This window comes from Psammomys obesus, unplaced genomic scaffold (assembly GCF_907164565.1).
Source record: "Psammomys obesus unplaced genomic scaffold, mPsaObe1.curated_primary_1811, whole genome shotgun sequence".
Taxonomy (NCBI): Eukaryota; Metazoa; Chordata; class Mammalia; order Rodentia; family Muridae; genus Psammomys; species Psammomys obesus.
This window is the reverse complement of record NW_026586550.1, coordinates 12,829,739-12,855,814: the sequence shown is the minus strand read 5'-3', so window position 1 is coordinate 12,855,814 and position 26,076 is coordinate 12,829,739. Positions and strand designations below refer to the sequence as shown.

The window sequence follows — 26,076 nt, the reverse complement described above, 5'->3', positions numbered from 1 at the left end:
AGTAGGTGGGAAAGTTAAGATCAAATGAGGGTGGATAGAAAAAAGGCAAGTCCCTAGTTTCAATTTGCACTGTAAGGTTTCTTGACACCCAAGAATTACATTTGTAGTGATCACACCTGTATTTCTCTGTAAGAACAGGAAAGGACAGACAGTCTAAGGCCATCCCCACACAAGCCCATCCAGTGTCCCATCCACAGCCTACACAGCCACAGGAGGACTAACCAGAATGAGGATGACCCGCATCCCATCGTCCTTCATGCGGTTGATCAGGGCTGGTAACCCAGTGAACTTGGAGCTGAGTGTGAAGTCCAGCTGCCTCTCCATGTAGTCGATGTCTGAGTACTGCACATCCTGGGGATGACACAAGGGAGCAGTGGCTGCTTCTGGGCCGCATTTCAAAACCAGAGCTATCTCATACTGTAAGTATGGACCCTGGGACTATCAGTAAGTTTTCTAATTCCCACTCAAGAACAGAATGACCAAGAGTTGGAGTCAAAGCCACCAACAGAATGATAGATCATGCCTATGCCTGTCTGAAAGGGTTACTGAAAAGATAAAAATAAACATTGTAAGAGAGAGTACTGGGTAAGAAACTAAGGCAGTGATATTCCCTGCAAGCTACCTCTGAAATTGGTTCTTTTTCAAAGAAAATAAGGTTAGCTCTCTAGTGCTAATAGAACATAAACTGTAAAAGTACTTCAGTGCAATGTGAAACAAAATATGTAGTTAGCATGTAATAGCCAACGTTCAGAGAAACCAAAGAGTTCTTGTTCTTTGACACACTGCAGAAGGTACTTCTCATCAGTTGAACAAACTTTAAGAATAAAACTTTAAGTATAAATCAATAAATTGTGATAGTGTTCTACAGGATCCCCTCAAAGTATTGGATCCTGAGTCCTCAATAAAAATGGCTCTACCCAGCAGGGTATCAAAGCAGATGCTGAGACTCATAGCCAAACTTTGGGCAGTGTGTATGGAATCTGATGAAAGAAGGGGAAGATAGAAAGACCTGGAGGGGACTCCACAAGGAGAGCAACAGAAACAAAAATCTGGGCTCAGTGGTCTTTTCTGAGACTGATACTCCAACCAAGGACCATGCATGGAGCAAAACTAAAACCCCTGAACAGAGGTAGCCCATGGCAGGTAGCCCAAGAGGGTTCCCTGGTAATGGCAACAGGGACTGTCTTGGACATGAACGCAAGGGTTAGCTCTTTGATCTCCTCCTCCTGGGAGAGGAGCAGCCTTCACAGGCCACAGAAGAAGAAAAAGCAGCCAGCCCTGATGAGACCTGATAGACTAGGGTCAGATAGAAGAGATGGAGGACCTCCCCTATCAGTGGACTTGGAGAGGGGCATGGGAGGAGAAGAGGGAGGGATGGGGGATTGGAGGGGACAAGGGAGGGAGCTACAGCCGGGATACAAAGTGAATAAACTGTAATTAATAAAAAATTAATTAATTTTAAAAAATGGCTGGTTCTGTGGGTTTCCATCTGAATCTCAATCTAAGTCTCTAGCATTCACCAAGCAACAGACTTGATGGTGATCAAATGGTTTGATGAAGTGCTTTAACAGTGTTGGAACTGAAGTCAAATCTACATCTATGGGGGCTGGCTGAGTTTAGGACATTTATTAGACATAATTATGGTTAGAAAAATCTCTTATTCCTACCAAGAACATTATGACTGAATGTCTTAAAGTCATGTTTTCAAAAAAGGGATGGAAGCATGATACTGCAGAAACTGCCTTGGCACAGCCTTACAGACTCCCCGTCTTTATGAGCAATAGTGCTCTAAGATGCTATTACTTTGTTGGAGTCATGTGATGAAGCACTGTGTCCTAGCAGAACTCATATGACAAGTCTTAAAATAGGGACATTTGAGCTCTCTATGGGGTCACAGAGACCATACACCATGACATGTACGTACGTAGGGGATCTGCTTAGCCACCATCTCATCGTACAAGCTGGCGATCTCAGCGTCATTCTCATATCCATAGCGACACAGCTGGAATCCCAGAGACCAGTAAGGTACCATCACAGGCCGACCAATCAACTAGAAAGCAGAAGAAGCAGCTGAATGAAGGTCATATAAAAAGTAAGAAAATTAATTTTTCCAAAGCTACACGATCTACAAATTTAAATCAAGAAAGAAGAGTGCTCTATGTGTGTGTGTCTGTCTGCATGTGTGTGCATGTGGTATATGTGTGTGTTTATGTGACTGTGACACAAACTGCCAGATTCGGAGAATGATTTGCAGGACCTCCCAGCAGTGTGAGCCTGGGCTTAATGAAGTAACTTCTTTGTGCTTGCTTTGTTATGGTCAAACAGGATATTGGTATTATCCATCCCACAGGGTGTTTATAAAAAATTAATTGTATATGCCGTTGTCTCAAATGCATGACAGTGGCAATACTTTTGCACACGTGTTTGTTAATTACTGTACAATCAATGTCACATCAGTCCCTGCCACCAGATGCCAGCTTCTTCACCACTACAACTATCATGACCATCAAAATATCTTAAAACTCACAACCATAGCCAGTCGTGGCCACCACGATACACCGATCACCACCACCACCATCACCACCATTTCCACCATCATTTCTGCCCCCCTGACGTCACTATCACAACACTGACATTTAGCATCCTCAGCTGCATCTCCTCTCCCCACAGCTGTCACATCACCATCACGTTCACTCCAGTCCAATCACTGTACCCATCACTTTCAACAACTACACCATCACCATCACGATCACTACTTTCACCAGCATGACTACTAGCTCTAGTAAAACTGCTACCACTGCCACCAAGAGTTACCACCCCTCCTACCATATCATCACCACTCCAACCATCTACACCAGTGCTGTCACTCGCTTACTAGAATGTTTGCATGAAAATGCATCTGCTCATCTATAATGTATAGAGGTGGTATAAATTCAACAGCTATAAGGATGACTTTTTTTTTCTTTTGCTCTTCATTATACAATATTCCTGCCTCAGTGAAAGCCATCAATTATGATTATCATGTGACAGTTACAGTAATGAATGCATGCTTTGGAACAGCAAATGTGCTGAAGAAAATGGGATTTGAAACAAGAAATGTGCTGCAGAGTCAATTTAATTCCTTCCCACCTCTGTGTACTGCTGAGTGACAAGCTCAGGAGTTGGGCCCAAGAACACATAGAAATCCAGAATGCCCCCTGTGGTGCGGTAGGTCAGGGCAGGCAAGGGCTGGAAAGTCACATCTGAAAACACACACACAAAAAAAAAAACTGATAACCATGATACATCATTTTCACGTTGAGGAAGGATGAGCCCTGAAATCCTCACTCTTTTTCTGCTACTGCACTGTAATGACAGCAGATGATCTGGAGTAGGCCCACACAGAACTGAAGAAGTTAAAAGAAATTCCTCAAGCCATGGGTGTTTACAGTTTAGTGTGCCTTGTCTTTTGTCTTTCTTCAATCAAATTATTATTATACATTTTATTTCACAATATTTTAAGACACATAAATAGTTTTTAAAAAAGCACAGTGAGCATGAGTGTGTATATCCTGCAACATTCCCAGTGATAACATACCAATATCCTATACTGGCAAAGCTACCGTTGATACAATACTCTCAGTTCACTAGGGATCTTCCTCATGTTGCTCCAATATTGTACACATGCATTTCCAGACTCTTGGTTGTTCATCATTTTCCCATATGCCATACAAATGAGCTATATAAGCTCATTTCCCTAGAGTGAATGTTCTGACTCAAAGCTTCAAATTAATTCTATTTATGTGGCTGCTTCAGCAGCTGATTTATAGTAGTAGATACTCACTTGACAGCATTTTACCAGTGTTTGTGTTTATTATACAAAATATTCCCTGAGAGGGTATACATATATCAGAGATATCTAAATCAATCGTGTTATGACTTCATAGAAAGAATGATCGGCACACAGAATAGCAGGTGCATGCATTGTCCTACCCATGGCATTGCTGTTCATCAGGAGGACTCCGTGGGCATTGCCATCCTCCTCTAGCCCCATGTAGTAAGGGTGGACACCGTAGGAATTCTTCTTGTACTGAGAGTCAAGGGGAGAAAACAGAAGCAATTATGAGAAATAATGCCCAAGAAAGAAAATGAACAGAACTTTGCTTATTTAGTTGTGTCCAGTCTTTTCACTAAAATAAGGTAAATGCATGTGAAACAAGGCACCCAAGAATGACCTCTGATCTATTGGCAGATGGTGAGTGTCAAGTGGAGTCTGGAAAGGAGAAGCACAAGACACAGTGTGGGTGGAGGGAGAGAACACAGACCACAAGCACTCTGTCCTTACCCCCGGGGGCTCATCCCTAGAAAACATGCCCCACGTGTGCCAGTTCAGGTCTATCTTGAAGGTGGTGTGCTCAGTTTCCCCAAAGCCATAGATGTATGTGGAGGGCAGGCGGGTGGAGATGCGGATGAACATGTCATTGAAGGTGAAACCCAGGAGCTGGGAGTCCCAGCTGCAGAGGGAGAAGGGACATGGACAAGAGAATGTCAGCTTCCCAGTCATTTACAAAGGCTGCCCTTGTGAGCACCACAGAGCCCTCCACTTCCACACGTCAGTACTAGAGACCTTCCATATAAATATACATATGCAATAAATGCAGACACGCCTGCTAAAGGCCCCGTCACCCCAACTTTTTCTCCTAACTGTATCATTGTGTCCCTTTAGTGTTGTCCACAGTAGCAAGTTGAAACATTTCATCACATTCCAAACTCACCATGGCTTCTGTCTTGACTTCTGATGGTCCACTTCCTAAACTTATAGAGAGCTATGAGCACCTCATACCAACTCACACTCACACTCTCATGCTCACTCACGTCTCATGAGAGCCTCCTGTGGAGACTCCAGGGCTGTTCCTGTTTGAAAGCCCACCTAGCGTCCATCCTTCCTCACCCACCTTCATCCTGTTAGTTACCTCAATGGAATCTCCCTATTGTAACTCGTACCCTTCCTCCAGGCATATAACAATGGCTTCTACCATTCTATCGCAAATGTTCCTTTTCCAAAAAGTCCATGTGGGACTTCTAAACTAGGTTCTACTTCTGCATCAACTGTTCCTCTGAATGAACAAGCTCAGATCATTGTATCTGAATCAGCACATTATCTGAATTCCTGATTGTTCCAACATATAAATTGTCACTGTATCAAATACTGTTTATTAAATAATTTAAAATTTGTTTGTGAGAAGAAATAGAGTACATATATAGAAACACAGTACCTAGAACAGTATCTAGTGTACAGAAGAATTCAATAAATACTTGTTCAACATATACCCATCTACCTGTAACTGCCTTAATTGTCACACTCAGAGTTTAAAATATTTCTTCTAACAAAGGAAAAGACTTACTCATTGCTGTGGTTAAAATAAGTTATTTCCCCCATAGAACCCTGTATTTGAATACTTGGTCCCCACTTTGGCACTGTTTGTGGACTATTAGGAGTTTGGCCTTGGAGGAGAAGTTTGTTAGTGGGGACAGGCTTTGGAGTTCAAAGCCTCACACCATCCTAATTAGCTTTCTGTTTCCTATCTGCTGCTCAAGATGTGAATGCCCATCTTTCCGGCTGCATGACTGCCTGCCTCTCCTGGAGCCAGAAACTCAAATAATCACGCCCATAAGTTGTCTTGGTCATGTTTCTATCATAGCCATAGAAAGTAACCAACACATCATCGATGAGAACATGGCACTATGATGCTTTGAGCCTGGCTGTCATCAAGGACACTGCACCTGGTGAGGCGTGTTTAGGAGAGCAGTAACTCAGAGTCAGACCAGGAACCACTTACATTACAGTGCCTGTGCTCTTCCGGCGAATTTCAATTCCAAATGGATTCTTCTTGATGAGGACATCATAGAGACAGCCCTCGGGGGTGCTGGTTGGAGCACTGGGGATGTTCAAAGGCACTGGGACTTCATACCGACTGTGGTTGGGATCATAGATCTAGGCCAGAGGAAATCAGTTCATGTAAACACAAAAATATGGCATTACAGTATGATATTTTCCTGGCATGCTGGCAGTGATCATAATTAACAATATTGCACCATGTAATTCAAAATGTCAGGTGAAGAATTTGCATTCCCACCTCACAAAGTACTAGAGGATTGAAACAGCACATATCCTAAGTATACTGAATTGATCATGTATAGCATGTAAGTATGTCAAAGCAAGAGGTCAGTAGTGTAAACATTCAGTCGCCTGTCATTTCAAAACAACACTTTACCCTAGGATGGTACTTTAGATGAATACTGCAGCATACTCTTACAGGGACTGACAGAGACTAGATGCTGCATGTCTTGTCTTCTTAACCTCACAATGCAGGGCTTAATCAGCATACCAGAGAACAGTGTCTAATTTAATAGCTTGATCTGGGTCAGGTCTCATTGTTATGAGCTCTAGAACATTTGTTCATCCTTTCTATCATTGGATAGCTGGGAAAATTCACTCTGAAACTGGTGTGGTATTTCTAAACATAACATATACTTGTTTTACATGTGGATTAGGAATGCAGGGAAACCTGAAAATTATTAATTAATTAATTAATTAATTAATTAATTAATTAATTATACTTAATTAAACATATCCTTCTTGGAGCAGCTCACAATTTAATAAGGAAAAAGCAACAGGATAGCTACTCCATCCTTGCTTCCTTGGTTTAATTAAACCATGGAAGATAAAGAACTCACTTCCATGAGAATTTCAAAGATGTCTCCAATTATTTATTCAAATTCTTATTCCTCCTCTTACACTGTCAATCACAAATATGCTCAGTTTCTTTAATTCCCTACCATTCATAGGCACACATGCAATCTAGGAACATGGCAGTTACTCCATGCACATCTTCCTCTTAGAGTCTACAGGAATGACCAGGATGGTCTCAAGGTCTTATATACATCCACTGTCCCCCATCTTTTTCCTCATACCTAGAACAAACTCAGCCATAACTGCCCTATTTCCCTAGTACCTTCATCTGCTTCCTTTGTTCCATTTTCCTCTTAGTCACAATGATTTCCTCTAATTCAACTTCTGTGGAGATCTCTCTATTCTTTCAGTCATCTAATAGCCCTCATCATTACGATGATGATCTAGAGTACTTTGCTATGAAAATATAATGAGTCTTTTCAAAATTTCATGACACTAAGTTGCAAAGAGTAGTGGAACTAGAAAGGCCCTGTCCACACCTGAGGGTACACCATGAGTTTACCTTAAACTGCAGCATTTCGTTCTTGTGGTAAATCACTCTCAGTTGCAGTTGATTCACAGGTGTGGAGGGGAAGGCATTGCTATGAAGAGAAGCCTTCAAGGAGATGTCAGCTGTGGCCTCATGTGAGCTATACTGAATATTGCTGACTGAGTACAGCCCATTGGCAAAGTAGCAGAAAGGGACCCCAGAAGAGCTGGATTCCTGAAAAGAAAGTCAGTATTCTGTATCAGCAGGGATAAGAAGTTTTCAAACAGAGTTAGAAGAGACAATTTATGTGGAGACAAAGGCATAGCTTCATTCATTCTTGCCTAAAGCTTTTAAGTAAGCATGAATTTAACTTCCTTATCTAAAAACAGCAGAGTAAACACATCCCACTCTTACCCACTCCACCCCTCAACCTAAATAATGATCATCTGGAGTCTCTTATTCCTGTGGATTTTAATAAACCTTAACTATAGGGCTATGCTAGAGACAATTAGATTGGGTTGCAAGGGTTTTCAGGTGATATGAACAAATTCAGCATGGTTACCTCCCAGATGCAGCCACGGGCAATGCAGTTTTCCTCAGAAGCACCCTGCTCATCAGGATAGCAGTCTATCTTGTCCTGGTCCCTTATATTGTCCCATTCGACTGTGTATGCTTCTCCCAGCACGAGCTGAATATCTGTGATGGTGGCAACCTGAAGGAATGGAAATTCATCCTCAGGACAAAAGCCTTTTTCACGGAAATTAAGTATAGATGCCATTCTTAGTTTATCCAAAGGACACACATTTAATGAAAAAAATGACACACATCTTTACAAAAATACAATTGTATCTATGGGGTGAGACATAGTCAGGGACACTAGGAAAATACCACTATTTTATCAAACCTTCTATATCACATTGTCTAGAGATAGACCAAGAAAAACCTGTTGTGATTTTTTTAATTCCCTCCAACGATGATTTGACCATTATTTATTTTGTAAGAAATAAATGTTTAACATGACCTATTTGGTGGGGAGCGTCTAATGCACAGAGCAACATGAGTAATGTGTCTCGGATTGGAGTTCTTGTGCTCTATGGAATCTCAACTCAAATTACGTCAATTTTTTTATATCAGATTTGTCAATTAAACTGGGGAGTTTACATATATCGTTATATAAGCTTCAATTTCCATCATTCTAAGTCAGGTATAGAGTTACAGAATGATAATGTAAGACTTCTGAGCCCTTCGACTGCCCTGTTCTGAAAGCTCAATTTGGAGAGCATTACCAAGACAAATACTTTCTAGAAAAACAGGGCCCTTTCTGGAACACAATAATAGCTATAAGTATAAATAATACTTTTCTTTCTTGGTGTTTAAAGAATAGATTCTGACTATTAATAGCTCAGAATTTAATGACTGTAGAATTAGCAAGGCCAAAAAAAGAAATCTGAGTTCCCTTGCTTGGCCAGGGTTTCTTTCTGAATAGAAGGACCTCCCTCTTCAGCTTTATCTGTGCCTTGCTCTTTCTTCTCTTTTTTTTTGGTTTTCCTTTTTTTGTTCTGTCTTAGAATAAGTACTTTGTGACTGGATCCAAGCAGCTACTTCAAGTCATTACACAAGATAAACTGGAATTCTGATAAAATTCAACCTCTGAGTCAACACCAGCAAGTTTTCATCTTTGAAATTTTTATTACAGAAAAAGACCTTTCATCTGTTTGCCATCTCAGACATCTTGTCACATAAAGCTGACAGATCCAACCTTATTTTATGTGTATGGGTATTTGCCTGTGTGCATGTCTCTACATTATTTGTGAGCAGTCCCCATGGAGGCCAGAGGTTTCAATGGATCCCAAGAACTGGAGGTTCAAACGTTTGGGTGCCAAAATGTAGGTGAAAATCAAACCAGGGCCTCCAGAAGAGCAGCCAATGCTACGAACTGCTGAACTATCTCTCCATTTCCATGAAACTTTTTAAAACTAGTATTCCAGTCATTCTTCTCCAGAAAGCTGCTCTCAATTTAATCTACCAAGCTTTGAACAGCAATTAACACCAAAGTAGATATTTGACAAATGTTAGTTGAGGTTCCTTAATATTTTCATATATTTTTTAATATGTGAATTGTACCTCTCACCACCCTGATGCAAACAATAAAGAGCTCCTTTGGTGATATGGTAATTATCTCAGTTTCTTTCCTGAACAACGCTTGTTTTTACATATGCATCCTTCAGCTGTCTTACACTATGCAGTAGACACAACAAACCACATAATCCTATGTTTATAACTTCACTATGTATGCAATATGTATGTAAAGTGATGCATTGAATATGATGAGAAAATGTCAAATGGGATCATTATGCCATTTAGTAGAAAGCTCAGTTGACTAGGGAAAGGGTGCTCATAATGCTGAGAGACTAGAAGAATGGAATGAAGTCCTAAGGAAAGGTTAGGTCTCATTATATCTGTCAAAATACCACTTCCTAATCACCCTTCAACTTAGTTAGTAGGACCACCAAGTTCTTTTTCATAAAATATTTCTTGCAAATGCATATGTTAGAAAACCTATACTATATTTAAATAAAGTTTAAAACAAAAAAAATTAAAACCAAAGAAATAAAATTAATTTAAACATTTTAATCATGGGACTTTCATCTCTACCTTAACCTTCAAGCACAAGCCATCAACTTCCAGAAGCTCCTGTCCTATATACATTTAGATTAAGCAAACATGGAGAGACAAGAGAATAAGGATGGAAAAACTAGAGTTATGGTGGCTCAAACCATCTCCTGTCTTACTATCTTCTTAAATTCTCTGACCTCCTTACAGGCCTCAGACATGCTCCTGTCCTTCAGCAACCCATGAAATTTTAGCAAGAACTGCTACCATGATACCATGAAGATCTGCGAAAAGCTCTCTCACAAAATGAATTCTTACCTTCAGGTTTGAATTGTAACTGATTTGAGGAGACATTTGAGTGAGGGCACCATTCTCCTTCACTCTAACATTGAAAATTGCCTGTGTCCCGAGGATTTTGATTTCCTGGAATGCCAGGTTATTGGGATCCTTGTAGTTGGGATTTGAAACTGTCACATTCAACTGGTTCTGAAACACAATCAAGCATAGTTATGAACAAAGAATGAACATGAAGAGTCCCTAGGTTTTCAGATACCTCAGGATAAACTAGACCCTCAGGCTGCTCTGAAGGCCTCTCAGTTTTCTATGCTGCTGTATGCTATGGGGATGCAAATTTACTGTTACAATGCCAGTGGAGAGAGTGGGGGAACCAGACAGACTTTTTACAAACTTGTCTTTTACAATGCTAGCTGATTTTCTTTAATGTTACTGTTGCCTCTTGTTGATAACATAGCTGATATAGTTATTATTCATTAGGTCATAAATAGTAACTATTTACCTCATAAAGACTGATCATTAACTTATAAATACACTTTCTGACAAAATCCCACACAATATTCATTAAAATATGCTACTCACTTGAGTGACAGAAAACTCGCTGAAAAGGTAAATGTTTTTGGCCACAGTATCTGAAAGAAGAAAGAGATGTCAGACTGTCCTGGTGAACACAGAACACATGTTTCATCTTCTTCTCCTCAAAACTGATTCCTCGGTCTCTTCCTGACTGAGGAGCACTTCACCCGTTCTGTGTATCGCAACATCTTTTTTCATTCATCCATCGGACACTGTGGCAGTCTCTGGACCTTTACTTTTACAGATGATGCCACAGTGAATGTGAGAGGCCATGTATCGCTGTGACAGACAGACTGTCTCCAGTCCTTTTGGATGGCCCATACCTAGACATGGGACTTCTGTGCCATACGGTAGTTGTGTTTTCAACTTGTGAAGAAGTGCCTATGCTGCTCTCCATCATGGCCATGTAAACTCTTTGTAAATTTCTAGCCTTGTTTTGGTGTCGTATTTAAAGTCAATGCCATGCCCAGTGTGAAAGAAAATTTCCCCTATAATCCTTCCTAAGAATGATATTTTAAATCTGTTGGATTTTTTAAAAGAGCCAGGATGGTAAAACAGTAAAAATAAGCAGATGACAATAAAAGGGTTACAGTGCATGTATACAATTGCTAATCTTTAGTATTAGAAAAGGACTCTGCATTGTGAGAGCAGAGATACATATGGATCGTAGTGTACTAGGAGAAGTGGGTGAGTCAACAAAAGAGAAGCAATACATGAACTCTGTTCATACAGGGGCTAAGTAGATGAACTATTATAAACAGAGGACTACACTATAGTTTTCAGGGGCAAGTAGAAGGGTAAATTGGGAAAGGCTGTTCAAGGACTATGAACCATGATAATAACAAGTTCTATAGAGCCAATGCTGCCGTTAGAAGTTACAGAAACATCAATAAGTGTTGTGATAAGTATTGCACATTCCTGTAACTGTGCAGAGCCTGCAAGCCCACATATTTGTCTTCTCCTAATTCTAGAACTGTGAAAGTTTCCTTTGCAGTGTTCCCAAGGCAAAGCTCTGATGGAGCTTCATTTCCAAAATTCGAGTCTTGAGAATTGTTAGTGCAGTGGAAGCAATAGAAAGGCAGGAAGGAATTGGGAGGGGGGAGGAAGGAAAGAAGGAAGGGAGTAAAAGAGGAAGGAAGGAAAAAAGTGAAGGAAATGTGCTGAAGCACCTAAAATGCATGTAATCAGAGATATGTGGGCTCCTTCCTTCCCCTGACATGAGTATGCTTTTCAGATCATTAACACTTGCCCCCCCAAGGACTTGAGGCGGGGTGGAGATATTCACAGAAAGGTGAATTAAAGAAGAGTCATGTAATGTGTCCTTCAGAGTCATGTAATGTGTCTTTTAATAATGACATGAGAGCCTTAGACATTTTTGACCAAAGAGAAATTTCAAGAAGAGAGAGACGGAGCCACCGAGACAAAGACAAGGGGGCTCTGTCTCCAGCTGTGGTTCATCTATTATGGCTTCTCACCAGTACAACCAGAAACAAATGTTTTATCGCTGATGTTGCTGTTAGGATGCCTTGTGAGTTGTCACCACAGCTGAATGGCCAGCAGGAATGAAGGGACAGAGTCTGAAGCAGCTTTCCTTGGCCACACCCTTTTAAGGTACTCACCCATTGACTGCCCATCATCCCAGAACAGCTCTCCTCTTGCTTCTTGGTTCTCATCCAGGGCAATGATAAGGCCAAGAGGGTTCTTCCGGCTGTGGGGAGCAAGATTTACACAAGACACAAATCCTTAGAGCAAAAGGGATTTTGGAAAATATTAGAAACAAATTTCCAGTAGGTAAAGGTATTAGTCACAGATGACTTCTTCCTTTATAGACAGAGGCAAGGATGCTAGAAGACACTTTCTGTAGTATCACTGTCACATGATAGAAATATCCCACATATCAGGGACAAATACTCAGACAGGATGCCAGGGAGTAAACATCAGAATCACTACATCAGCTCCAGAGAAGTCTATGGCTGCGTTGATATAGCAACTGTGTGGAATGGAGAAAGTCTCACAAAATGATGCTGTGGCCAGGTCACTGAAGAGACCATCCCATAAGCAGGGTATCTGCTTCTGCAGGTTTTCATGCTTTCTTTGCTACAGAAAGTTTCACTCAGGAACAGACGAAATATGCCTTGTCTACACAACAATAACTATTTGGAGAAAGTCTTTCTTTGGAGTTGTTTGTTTGTCTTTGAGACAGTCAGCTCAGACTAGCAGAGAACTGGCTACCTGGCCCATGTATGTTGGTTGTGAACTCATGACCCAGTGCCTCTGCCACTCAGGTGCTAATTCTAGTATACACCTCGATGCCTGGCTGACTAACTTTATTTAAAGACTATTATTTTCTTTGGAGGACAAAAATAAACCCTAAAAGCAGCTACATGCTTGTCCCTCGTTTCTGTTATCAATCAAAACTGGAAACAAACAAATAAAAACAAAGAAAAATAAACCTGACAGATTAAGATGGTTACCAAGGTTGAGGTATGGGGGCAGGAAATCATGGGCAAAAGGAAGCAGTAGATGGAAATGCTCAATGTATTACATATATATACAAAGAAATATTTCATGATTAATTTGTATACTTAATACAGGCTAGTCACAATAGATGATTTAGTAGAAACTTGAGAGATGAAATGGACTAGGGGATAGGGACGGTGAAGAACATGAGTTGCAGATGTTACAGACTGGTCAAGTGTAAAGGACACTGAGAGAAGACGTCCAAAGGTAGTTAGTGAGGTGGTTACATTTGCAGTCATGTCTGGGGCATAGCTGGTCTGTATGCTTATTAAGACAATGCATGAAATGTGGGTGCTCGACCTGAAAACTCACTGGGATATTACATGGATTCACTAGTGAAGGAGTCCAGATTTCAAGAATAGAGAAAAATAAAATTTTCATTTTTGCAAGATAAATTTATATGAGTGTCCAGAATGGACTGAAGCTGAAAAGAGAAGGAAAAAATCAATTTGTCATTGGATTATACACCTTTTCATAAAAGTCAGTAACTTCAGTAAATAAAGCAGGGAGGGATAGTCAAAGAAAAAGATAGGTTTCTACCCTCCTAACACATCCTTGTCTGCTGTAAATAAATACACTAATTATCTAAGTAAAATACTGGCATCAAGGTGGAGCTCTTTAGCAGAAATTAAAGTTTCAATTTTGGACCAAAATGTTATCAAGGGAAAGTGAGACACTGGACACTTGAGTTGGTGCTCTTGAATCCATTGTGAATCACAACACAGAAAAGGCTCTTTGGGGTCAGGGTAAATGTGGGAAATTAATGTGTTAGAAGGACACATTGGAGATGCCAATCTAGAACTGAGAATGAGTGGGACAAGGGCAGCGAACATGGGGAGATAGTTAGACCACGGCAGGAGAGTAAGCAACCAACCAGAACAGAGTTTTCTCAACACTTGAGCTTTCACAACTAAAGCTGCAACAGCCCTGGGAAAAGCTGGGATGCTGATGGCCAGAGCAGTCAGTGTCCTGAAGACTAAGAGGGTTTAAAGTAGAACAGAGAAGAAGGTCTCTCAAAGCCGATCAGGGTGGGGCTCTCAGTCCACAGCTTCTCAAGAACAGGACAAGAAATATCCAAGGACAGAGTGTGATCACACACACTTGCATGCACGTGCAAACACATACACGCAAGCACACAGTTATTTTGCACACACGCGGAGGTGGAAGCATCATCCTTCCTCACTACATTCCAACTGCTGCTTTAGCAGACTCAAGTCAACAGGGGTGAGCAAAGCAGCAGTTGTGAGAAGGGGCAAAGCACATGCTCATATACCACAGAAGGTGTGTGCAGAAAACAAATTTGGTCCTAAGAGTCACACTTGATGTAACCATGACTTTCACCACAAAAGAATGAGCTCACCTGCATGCAAAACAGAGCCCCCCTCCGATCACTCACCTCAAGTTTGTGTTCAGGGCATGTTGTTGCCATGGCAGGATGTAGCCCCCTCGGACATGAAGATTGATGTGCTCCAGAGGGGCTGGCAAGGTCTTCCACTCTCCTGTTGAATTGATATCTGCACCCTGTGGCAGGAGAAGAGATGATGAGCCAAAGAGCACACACCTCCCTGGACAGTGCACACAGCAGACCCTGAACAAACTGCCTGGTCGCCTCCACTCCACACAGGCAGTGTTCATACTCTGTTCCCCTCTGCTGTGTTAAAGCTGCTGTATCTAAAACCTTAAGATCCTGCGAGAACGTCTATCCTTGGTAGAGGGGCTGGTTTAGAGAGGAGGGTTGTGGATTCCAACCATTGTTACTCTACACCCTGTTTCTAAGTTGGGTAGGTAACATTGGGAATTGTCACACCTTCTTAGCCGCTGTCACATTCTCTTCAAGGGCAATATAAGAACTTTCCTTTCACAAAGAGGCCACTGATTTTCTCCTCACTCTCACTCATACTCCTATCAGGTCACTAACACTTGTGACTCCTGCTTCATAGAAAACATCCAAGTAAATAGCATTATTTATATATCCTCTTCAGAGTATTCCCAACTCTATCTTCCCTTATTAACACTTTTACCTTGTCCCTTCTGGGAGGTACAGAGTGACCTAATACAGAGCCTGAAACCTTCCTACATTGTCTCAAAAGAGCATGGTATCATTCTCCCGGTGTTGTTTCAATTGCCGTTTTGTGATAGATGATTCCTTTTTGTGAGGCTGCCCCAGGCTTTTGGATGTAGAGTAGCAGTATCGATGTCAGTTCACTACAGGTCACTAGCAGACCCAATAACCGATCCCACAATGACTATGACACATTGCAATTGTCCTCTGCTAGGAACTGGAACACTGCTGTTTTAGAGTTGAGGGCAAAGTGATAGATTCACACAGAAAGACGACTCTAAACAAGGCTGGCAGCAGTGAGAAGCTCAGAGTGCCACTGCAGGATGCATGCATGAGGGTAACCGGTCATGGTCAGAGGGTAAGAAATGAGATCACAGAGAGTAAAGTGGCCACAAGACCACAAGAGGTCATTTCCAGAAGTGGCATTACACTTGGTATCTATCATATCCTAACACTTCCTTTGCTGCCACTTTCTAAATTTAATAAATACAATGACAAACTTACCGTGTGATAATCATACCAGAGGCCTTTAGGGAAATATGCATTGACACTTCTGGCGTTCTGAAATAGAATACAAAGAAAGTGTGGGCAGTGAACTCAGCTATCTAGGAAACTGTGACCAGTAAACATTGGTGAGGAGTTAAAATGATAATAAAGCTAACAGGATCAGATGAAATTACTTCCTCTCTCTTATGGTGTCAAGAATGATGCTCCATTTGCAGCAACAGAAATTAGACTACAGAAAGTAAGTGCTTTCAAGAAGCCCCTTAGAATTCAGAGAATAAACAAACAACACTCCCTTATAAATATATTTATCCCCTCGTTAATGAAATGAGTAGGAATGTGGAGTGTACAGCAGAAGAAAACCTCTCAGGCTTAAGAAGATGCAAGGTGTGTTAAGTATCTACTCACTTTTTTAAAAGCATTATACACAGAGCAAGTAAATTAATTTCTGGCTTCAAGACCATGTATAGAAGGAAGGGGAAAACTAGCTAGTATCACAAGATGACACAAAGGCAGGGGGGAACAATGTAGTTATGTTATAATCTCAAAAAAGAAGAAATACCTAAGGACAGAAAAACATAAGGTGACATACATTGCCACAAATAGGTCTCTGGTTAATCTTAAAAAAACAGAAAATAAGGACTCATTACATTTCTTGCACTTGACCCTACATGCTTTAGCTTAGCTATCTGAGAAATGATTATATCCTTAAATACATGGCAACGCTGCTCCTCTTCTCAGCTGTCCTGTAAATTAGAGATGTCAGGCTTGCATTAAAGGGTTAAAGGCAAAAAAAGAAAAAGAGAAAGGAAAAGAAAAAACCACTAAGACATGCAGTTGAACTCAGAAGTATCAGAAGATACAAATGTAAAGTAAGAAACCGTGTCTCAAGATCCCCTCACACCATAACTTGTGCCAATCCAGCCATTCAACCCATTAGTGGTCTCCATACTCACAGGCTCCAGCACAGGGCTGACTAGGAAGGCTGGACCCAGCAGGAACTGTCTGTCTATGCTCCAGGTCTCCCGGTCTGACACAAACCTAAAAGGGGAAGTGAAGGTGCCAATTTGATCCCAATGGGACGCAGAACAGGTCCCTGAAGAAGTCTCCCAGTTCAGATCCCAGAAGTCCAGCTACCTCCTCTGCCTTCTTTCTACTTCATGGGACTGACAAGGATCACACTAAACTAACATCCTATGTGTTGTAGCCTTCGAACTTCAGAAACACACTGTCTGCTACAAAGCATCTTCCATTTCCTCATTGTCATAAGTGCAAGAACACATGGTGTCTTGCCATCTCTCCTTGGCATGCCCTCCTTGTTTACATGAACATGTTGTGATCAGGATCCACAAAACAAAACCCCTACACCAAATAGAGGAGTCTTCATAGAGCCAGAAAAGAAAAATACTTTGTTCGACTTGGGAGTTTCATTCTATGAGTTCAGTAAATGTCTTCCATCCAACACAACAGTTATGTGACACTGCATTAAAAGAGTGAAAAACATTTTCTGTCGGCAGTGCCCATAAAAAAGGGGATATACTGTTCCAATGTGGGAAAGCTACTTGGATTCTTTTACTTCCACCCTCCATGAAAGGTAAATTGTTTGCTAGAAAGCAGGATTCCTGCTCAACACTCACTCATGGAGAAGAGGCCGCACAACAGTGCTGCCCTCCGTGTGGGCCTTGTGCATCAAGGTGTAGAGATATGGCAGCAGGGTGTATCTGGTCTGCAGCACACTTCTGGAAATATTCTCAAAGGCATCATCCCAGGAGACAGGGTCTTGTCTCTACAGCAGAATGAGAAAAAAAGTTCAAAGCCTACCCAAGACACCTAAGGAATTCAATATCATCCAAGGCCAATCAGAACTGCACACCACACCACAAAAGAAAGAAAATTATATAGGAGTCTTCTAGAATATTCATAATGAACTGAGAAAAATAAGCAAAATTCCCTCAGAAAATTAAAAAAAGAAAAGAAAAGAAAAGAAAAGAACCGTAAAGAAGCTTAATGGCTTTGAAAAACTCCCCAAGGAATGCAGACAGCAGGAATGTTCTCAGAACCTGGGGTGTCATTTCCAGTGACACAATATAGGGGAGAGAGCTGACAGCCTACCCTGGTCCCAATGGTGTTGTGGTTCCTGGAGAAGGGGTAAAAGGCACCCAGCTGCATCCAGCGAACACACATCTCATATTCAGCATCTTGGAAGAACCCACAGATGTCTGCCCCAGTCTGAAACAACAAGGAACAAGATGAGCACCTGCTGCTTTCTCTGAGACCCTGCCACCCTGCTAGGGAGGAGGAGCATGCAAAGGACACTTACATAGGAAATGCCAAAGAGGCTGAACTCCATCATGCCTACAATGACAGGTGCAGCAGGGTCAGGACAGACACTCATCCTCTGCCTCCTCCCCCTTCGCCAAGGACCCTACTCCCAGCCCTGTCTGCAGAAGCCCTGGGCACAGCCCACACACCAATGATGGATTTCCCCAGCTGGTCCCAGGCAGCTGTGTTGTCTCCCAGCCAGTGTCCTGCCCAGCGTCCAGAAGAGGGGAATGTGGAGCGGGTGATGACGATCCCTCTCTCTCCTGTCACCTCCTGCACAGCTCTGGTTGGAACACAAGATGGTATAATGAAAAGAGGCAGGGGAAAGAAACAAATAGAGCCTTTCCTCCAAACCCTTGTGCTTAGAGTAGGATGGCAAATATTTGCTGCATCATTAGAGGGCATCAGGAAATCTGATTTGGAAGGGTTCTGCTGGCAATGGGAATCTTAATGCCAGGAGAATCCTGTACATGCCTTTTCCTCATTTACAAAAACAAAACAAAAAACAAACACAAACAAAAAACTCATCATATGATGAACCCACCAGCTGTCACCAAAAGGTAGGCCTGCAAAAACGGATCTTAGCTATTTAGCCAATACTTGGCTTGCTATATGTGAGGGGGAAGAATAGAAATTCCTTTCCAAAGTTTCCCAAAGGACAATTAGTATTATACTTTGAATGCAGAACACAGTGAAATTCAATAAAAGAAAATTGAATATCTTATCAAAGTGTCCAGAAAAATTAAGAAACAAATAAAAATAAAATAGCAGACATCTGAAAAGATTATCCACTTCTGAAATGAAGGAGCGAAGTTTCAGCCCTCCCTTTCCTGTTTTGTCCCTTCTAGCTAAAGCTACTTCTTAGTAGTATTATCACCAGCAGTTTCTCACTGATGTCATGGTACATGGTTTAACACTTCCTTCTCAATTATAATCACAAAGTTATAGCTAAATTGCTCTTCAGCTCATGGAAATGAAGGTCAAATTAGGGAAGATAACCCCATCACTGACTGTCCCTTTAGATTCCATCAACTGGAGAAGGCAGAGGGCCACTCACTCGTAGGTGGGTCTGGTCTGGGACCACCCATACAGGCTGTGCACATCATAGTGCCGCACCCGGGAGCCATTGGGAAGGATCTGCTCGCTCTCCATGCACAGGGTCTTGCTGCTCAGGCCCCTGTCCCTGGCTTCCACATCTGAAGAAAATGATGAAAGTCAGTGAAGCTCAGCCTTGACTCCGAATTCTTGACCACTTTCTAGGAGATATTGAGACTAACGGCCCCTCCCTGGCTCCTACTCCCCTTCCCAGGGGCCTGAGAACAATGAACTTCTCTAAGCAGCAAGGGAACTGAAGGCATTTCAACATCAAATTCACCAAAGAAAATAGGGGTGTGGGAAGAATATTCAAATATTCGCTCTGGGCAGGTCCAGGTACAAGTGTCATGATAAGATTTACTTTGATCTATTTGTGTGTGTGTGTGTGTGTGTGTGTGTGTGTGTGTGTGTGCATGAAAGCATGTGTGTTTGTGTGGCAGAGACCAGAGAAAGCATCCAAAACTCAGGACTTGCAGTTTCCAGTGGTTTGGTTTTGAGCCACCTGACATGAGTCCTCTGTCAAGACTGTACTCACTCGTAACTGCTGAACCATCTTTCCAGTCCCATAAGTTTTAATAAACAGGTTTCCCATGCTTTTCTTATTACATTTCTGTGAGAGGATAGGGTGCTCTACCGCCTTCAGCTTAGAAAAGTTAGATGTGGTAATGTCCCTGGAGGGTAACACCACACATCTTAATTATACTATTTGGAGCTAAGTTATAGATACGCATAACTCTAACTCCAAAGTCCATGAGCTCCATGCAAAGGGGAATCACGACACATATCGGTGAGAAAAGAAATTCTGTAAGCTGTCACACCACAGAGACATTATCGTAGTTGCATGATTTCCGGACAAATTCAGGAAATTTTCTAACATCTCCACTTAGATAGAATAATGTGCTTTCGTCTCAGGCCCCATTTAACCAAAACCATCCCAGGAAGGTGTCCTTGCTGGTCAGAGTAACACCAGGATGCCAGCCTCTTCTTCCTTCCAGCCATTGTGCCACCACGGGAGATTGCCAAGGTCCTTACGGGGCATGTAGGGAGGACGGTTCAGATCAGAACTGCTGCAGCCAGAAGGGACTGCCCCATTCACAAAGCTGGAGGGTTCGTTCATATCCTATGTATAGAAAAATAATGGATTATTTTTAAACATACTTAAATCCTGTGAGATGAGGAACAAAGAAATATACCTTCCATCTCAAGCAATCGCTTCTGTGTAAATGCTGTCCAGAGAGGACTGAACCACCAGGAAAGCACAACCCAGAAAGAACAATTGACCTCAACATGACTAGCAACATGATCTATTTTTCCCCTTACAACAAACCAGGTTTGAAGGAATTTCCATTCATTATTGTAAAGTTGTTACAGCAGAAACGTCAGACAAGTTCCTCAGTGAGGACAGTCCTTAAGTTTGACAGATGATCGGCACTTTGCTATATTTATCTCCTTCTCTGGAATTCATTATCACCTTGCTCAATGCCAAGGATCCACATACTGCAACCAACACATACACACACACTTACAATCCACAGGCCATCAAACTTCAGGCTCTTTGCCGAATCCTCAAGGTTGTCGTGGAGTTCTTTAATCTCCCTCTTCCACCACAGGGCAGTTGAATTACGGAAAAAGTCTGGGAAGGCCACATAGGCTCGGTATTGCTGTCAAAGTAACAGACAATCCACTTACTGTAAATGAACATGTTATGCGAGAACGTAGGCACTTACTAAGAACTTAATTCCATGAAATCTCATACATCCACAGTTGTACATAGTGATGTCTGACCAGAGCCTATGTAATATGATATTCCTGACTAATTAGAACAAATTGTAGAGTAAAGATATATAACCCCAAAAACATAACTTTCCAGTTTTTGGAGACCATCCATATTGTGCAAAATAGGCTGCTAAAAGTGATCCTGGACTTTACATAGTGAAAACCTGAATTTAAATTTTCTAACTCGTGCCCACATGATTTTAACCCTGACCTTAACAAGGTTTCCAGACCACAGCTGCACCTCATGAACCACACATAGCTTCGACATCAGCTCAACACTTACACATGCCTGGTACACGAGAACATCTTTCACCTCCTAGCAGCACATACTGCTGCAATCCCTGTCACCCATATATGATTGTTGATAAAGGTCAGGCCAGACACTTAATCTCAGCCCTGAGAATACCAGTCAAAGGGGTTTCAGAGAAAAACTGGCATAAAAATAAACAGGCTGCATCACCGCATTGGATAACATCTTGGCAAGAGGAGAGCCTGAGACGTCCTGAGCCAGTTGAGTCCAGGAATGCTGTCATCCAAACAACAAATGCAAGTGAAGAGGAGAAAAATATTTAGGGCTGAAACCCAGGCTACGTGGCTCTAATACATGGAAAAGCCTACTCACAGAAGAAAGCAAATTAATAATACAAGACCACAACTAAAAGTAAAAGCAAAATCTTAGGGTCCAATGCAGGAGGGAAGCATGAGTGCCTGATTCATGCCTGAGTATGCAGCAGCCTTTGTGAGAACATAAAGAAACACAGAAAAAAAAATCAAGTAACAGAAGACAAATACTGCAAACTGTTTTAAAGGAAAAGAAATGTCTTATTCAGATAAATGATGGGACTCTTAGAGCTAAGCATCCAGTTATGAGTTAGTAATCCTTAGCCCCAGGAAGCCTGCGATTTGAAATTGCCACCGTGACATGGGAAACTATGGACAGAAAACCTGAGCAGTCTGAGTCTTAAATCCCAAGGTCAATAATGCCAACATGATAACTTGAGTAAAACATTGTTACACATAAAACAATGCCTCTTAGCTGACAAGTGCAACAATGTTCCCAAGTTACTCTTCCTCACAAGTCTCTGTCCTAAGTGTATACACATCCAGTATCCTAGATAGAGCTGCATCTTCCTGGCAACCCTGACTACATTCAGCATCCACAAAGGGCTTTTACCTCGACTTGACTGTCCCAGTCTAGAGAGGGGTCCACAGTGATATTAGGGTAATCAGGCCAGACCTGTGGGGAGAAAAAAAGAACAATCAGTAGAAATGCCTCAGACAATATGCCATAGACAGAATTTCCTAGAAAACTTTAAGCCCTAGTCCTAGGACTTCAGCTTTCATTAAGGATTGTTCTACAGAAGAGTGGATTCCACGAAGCTCTTAACTGTTGTCAATAAACATTGGCTATAAAATGAAAACCAAGACCTCAAAGACCAAATGGATGAAAACCAAATATACGTACACAACATCAGGGATTCTGGCCCAGGGTGAGGATCCTTGAGTGACCACCCAGTGCATACCTTTCCCCAGACAATGTCTCCGTTATTGGGGTATCGGATGAAGACGTCATTCTCCACACCCAGGGTGAAGGCAGGATAGGGCTGTGTCTCATTGCCAGAAATCGCTGGGTCCTGCAATCAGGACACATAGTAGGTGGGAAAGTTAAGATCAAATGAGGGTGGATAGAAAAAAGGCAAGTCCCCAGTTTCAATTTGCACTGTAAGGTTTCTTGACACCCAAGAATTACATTTGTAGTGATCACACCTGTATTTCTCTGTAAGAACAGGAAAGGACAGACAGTCTAAGGCCATCCCCACACAAGCCCATCCAGTGTCCCATCCACAGCCTACACAGCCACAGGAGGACTAACCAGAATGAGGATGACCCGCATCCCATCGTCCTTCATGCGGTTGATCAGGGCTGGTAACCCAGTGAACTTGGAGCTGAGTGTGAAGTCCAGCTGCCTCTCCATGTAGTCGATGTCTGAGTACTGCACATCCTGGGGATGACACAAGGGAGCAGTGGCTGCTTCTGGGCCGCATTTCAAAACCAGAGCTATCTCATACTGTAAGTATGGACCCTGGGACTATCAGTAAGTTTTCTAATTCCCACTCAAGAACAGAATGACCAAGAGTTGGAGTCAAAGCCACCAACAGAATGATAGATCATGCCTATGCCTGTCTGAAAGGGTTACTGAAAAGATAAAAATAAACATTGTAAGAGAGAGTACTGGGTAAGAAACTAAGGCAATGATATTCCCTGCAAGCTACCTCTGAAATTGGTTCTTTTTCAAAGAAAATAAGGTTAGCTCTCTAGTGCTAATAGAACATAAACTGTAAAAGTACTTCAGTGCAATGTGAAACAAAATATGTAGTTAGCATGTAATAGCCAACGTTCAGAGAAACCAAAGAGTTCTTGTTCTTTGACACACTGCAGAAGGTACTTCTCATCAGTTGAACAAACTTTAAGAATAAAACTTTAAGTATAAATCAATAAATTGTGATAGTGTTCTACAGGATCCCCTCAAAGTATTGGATCCTGAGTCCTCAATAAAAATGGCTCTACCCAGCAGGGTATCAAAGCAGATGCTGAGACTCATAGCCAAACTTTGGGCAGTGTGTATGGAATCTGATGAAAGAAGGGGAAGATAGAAAGACCTGGAGGGGACTCCACAAGGAGAGCAACAGAAACAAAAATCTGGGCTCAGTGGTCTTTTCTGAGACTGATACTCCAACCAAGGACCATGCATGGAGCAAAACTAAAACCCCTGAACAGAGGTAGCCCATGGCAGGTAGCCCAAGAGGGTTCCCTGGTAATGGCAACAGGGACTGTCTTGGACATGAACGCAAGGGTTAGCTCTTTGATCTCCTCCTCCTGGGAGAGGAGCAGCCTTAACAGGCCACAGAAGAAGAAAAAGCAGCCAGCCCTGATGAGACCTGATAGACTAGGGTCAGATAGAAGAGATGGAGGACCTCCCCTATCAGTGGACTTGGAGAGGGGCATGGGAGGAGGAGAAGAGGGAGGGATGGGGGATTGGAGGGGACAAGGGAGGGAGCTACAGCCGGGATACAAAGTGAATAAACTGTAATTAATAAAAAATTAATTAATTTTAAAAAATGGCTGGTTCTGTGGGTTTCCATCTGAATCTCAATCTAAGTCTCTAGCATTCACCAAGCAACAGACTTGATGGTGATCAAATGGTTTGATGAAGTGCTTTAACAGTGTTGGAACTGAAGTCAAATCTACATCTATGGGGGCTGGCTGAGTTTAGGACATTTATTAGACATAATTATGGTTAGAAAAATCTCTTATTCCTACCAAGAACATTATGACTGAATGTCTTAAAGTCATGTTTTCAAAAAAGGGATGGAAGCATGATACTGCAGAAACTGTCTTGGCACAGCCTTACAGACTCCCCGTCTTTATGAGCAATAGTGCTCTAAGATGCTATTACTTTGTTGGAGTCATGTGATGAAGCACTGTGTCCTAGCAGAACTCATATGACAAGTCTTAAAATAGGGACATTTGAGCTCTCTATGGGGTCACAGAGACCATACACCATGACATGTACGTACGTAGGGGATCTGCTTAGCCACCATCTCATCGTACAAGCTGGCGATCTCAGCGTCATTCTCATATCCATAGCGACACAGCTGGAATCCCAGTGACCAGTAAGGTACCATCACAGGCCGACCAATCAACTAGAAAGCAGAAGAAGCAGCTGAATGAAGGTCATATAAAAAGTAAGAAAATTAATTTTTCCAAAGCTACACGATCTACAAATTTAAATCAAGAAAGAAGAGTGCTCTATGTGTGTGTGTCTGTCTGCATGTGTGTGCATGTGGTATATGTGTGTGTTTATGTGACTGTGACACAAACTGCCAGATTCGGAGAATGATTTGCAGGACCTCCCAGCAGTGTGAGCCTGGGCTTAATGAAGTAACTTCTTTGTGCTTGCTTTGTTATGGTCAAACAGGATATTGGTATTATCCATCCCACAGGGTGTTTATAAAAAATTAATTGTATATGCCGTTGTCTCAAATGCATGACAGTGGCAATACTTTTGCACACGTGTTTGTTAATTACTGTACAATCAATGTCACATCAGTCCCTGACACCAGATGCCAGCTTCTTCACCACTACAACTATCATGACCATCAAAATATCTTAAAACTCACAACCATAGCCAGTCGTGGCCACCACGATACACCGATCACCACCACCACCATCACCACCATTTCCACCATCATTTCTGCCCCCCTGACGTCACTATCACAACACTGACATTTAGCATCCTCAGCTGCATCTCCTCTCCCCACAGCTGTCACATCACCATCACGTTCACTCCAGTCCAATCACTGTACCCATCACTTTCAACAACTACACCATCACCATCACGATCACTACTTTCACCAGCATGACTACTAGCTCTAGTAAAACTGCTACCACTGCCACCAAGAGTTACCACCCCTCCTACCATATCATCACCACTCCAACCATCTACACCAGTGCTGTCACTCGCTTACTAGAATGTTTGCGTGAAAATGCATCTGCTCATCTATAATGTATAGAGGTGGTATAAATTCAACAGCTATAAGGATGACTTTTTTTTTCTTTTGCTCTTCATTATACAATATTCCTGCCTCAGTGAAAGCCATCAATTATGATTATCATGTGACAGTTACAGTAATGAATGCATGCTTTGGAACAGCAAATGTGCTGAAGAAAATGGGATTTGAAACAAGAAATGTGCTGCAGAGTCAATTTAATTCCTTCCCACCTCTGTGTACTGCTGAGTGACAAGCTCAGGAGCTGGGCCCAAGAACACATAGAAATCCAGAATGCCCCCTGTGGTGCGGTAGGTCAGGGCAGGCAAGGGCTGGAAAGTCACATCTGAAAACACACACACAAAAAAAAAACTGATAACCATGATACATCATTTTCACGTTGAGGAAGGATGAGCCCTGAAATCCTCACTCTTTTTCTGCTACTGCACTGTAATGACAGCAGATGATCTGGAGTAGGCCCACACAGAACTGAAGAAGTTAAAAGAAATTCCTCAAGCCATGGGTGTTTACAGTTTAGTGTGCCTTGTCTTTTGTCTTTCTT

At 42.0% G+C, this 26,076-nt stretch overlaps 1 protein-coding gene across 4 annotated transcripts in view; it reads right to left on the bottom strand.

Annotated features, from left to right (window-relative positions):
* The window catches only part of Mgam (maltase-glucoamylase), a 140,639-nt gene that overhangs the window by 53,589 nt on the left and 60,974 nt on the right, over positions 1-26,076 (bottom strand). For all 4 annotated transcript variants that reach the window (XM_055602126.1, XM_055602127.1, XM_055602128.1 and 1 more), the window contains 26 exons: positions 25,748-25,860; positions 24,543-24,668; positions 22,838-22,966; positions 22,488-22,598; positions 22,139-22,201; positions 20,715-20,849; positions 20,221-20,308; positions 19,151-19,289; positions 18,243-18,376; positions 18,092-18,126; positions 17,884-18,000; positions 17,409-17,557; positions 16,728-16,812; positions 15,772-15,828; positions 14,602-14,726; positions 12,305-12,393; positions 10,692-10,741; positions 10,134-10,301; positions 7,765-7,914; positions 7,236-7,436; positions 5,820-5,974; positions 4,325-4,493; positions 3,973-4,069; positions 3,130-3,242; positions 1,925-2,050; positions 223-351 (listed from right to left, as the gene is read on the bottom strand). In XM_055602126.1, coding sequence (XP_055458101.1) covers positions 223-351; positions 1,925-2,050; positions 3,130-3,242; positions 3,973-4,069; positions 4,325-4,493; positions 5,820-5,974; positions 7,236-7,436; positions 7,765-7,914; positions 10,134-10,301; positions 10,692-10,741; positions 12,305-12,393; positions 14,602-14,726; positions 15,772-15,828; positions 16,728-16,812; positions 17,409-17,557; positions 17,884-18,000; positions 18,092-18,126; positions 18,243-18,376; positions 19,151-19,289; positions 20,221-20,308; positions 20,715-20,849; positions 22,139-22,201; positions 22,488-22,598; positions 22,838-22,966; positions 24,543-24,668; positions 25,748-25,860 — 3,053 coding nt within the window. The remainder of the gene's footprint in view (positions 1-222; positions 352-1,924; positions 2,051-3,129; positions 3,243-3,972; positions 4,070-4,324; positions 4,494-5,819; positions 5,975-7,235; positions 7,437-7,764; positions 7,915-10,133; positions 10,302-10,691; positions 10,742-12,304; positions 12,394-14,601; positions 14,727-15,771; positions 15,829-16,727; positions 16,813-17,408; positions 17,558-17,883; positions 18,001-18,091; positions 18,127-18,242; positions 18,377-19,150; positions 19,290-20,220; positions 20,309-20,714; positions 20,850-22,138; positions 22,202-22,487; positions 22,599-22,837; positions 22,967-24,542; positions 24,669-25,747; positions 25,861-26,076) is intronic.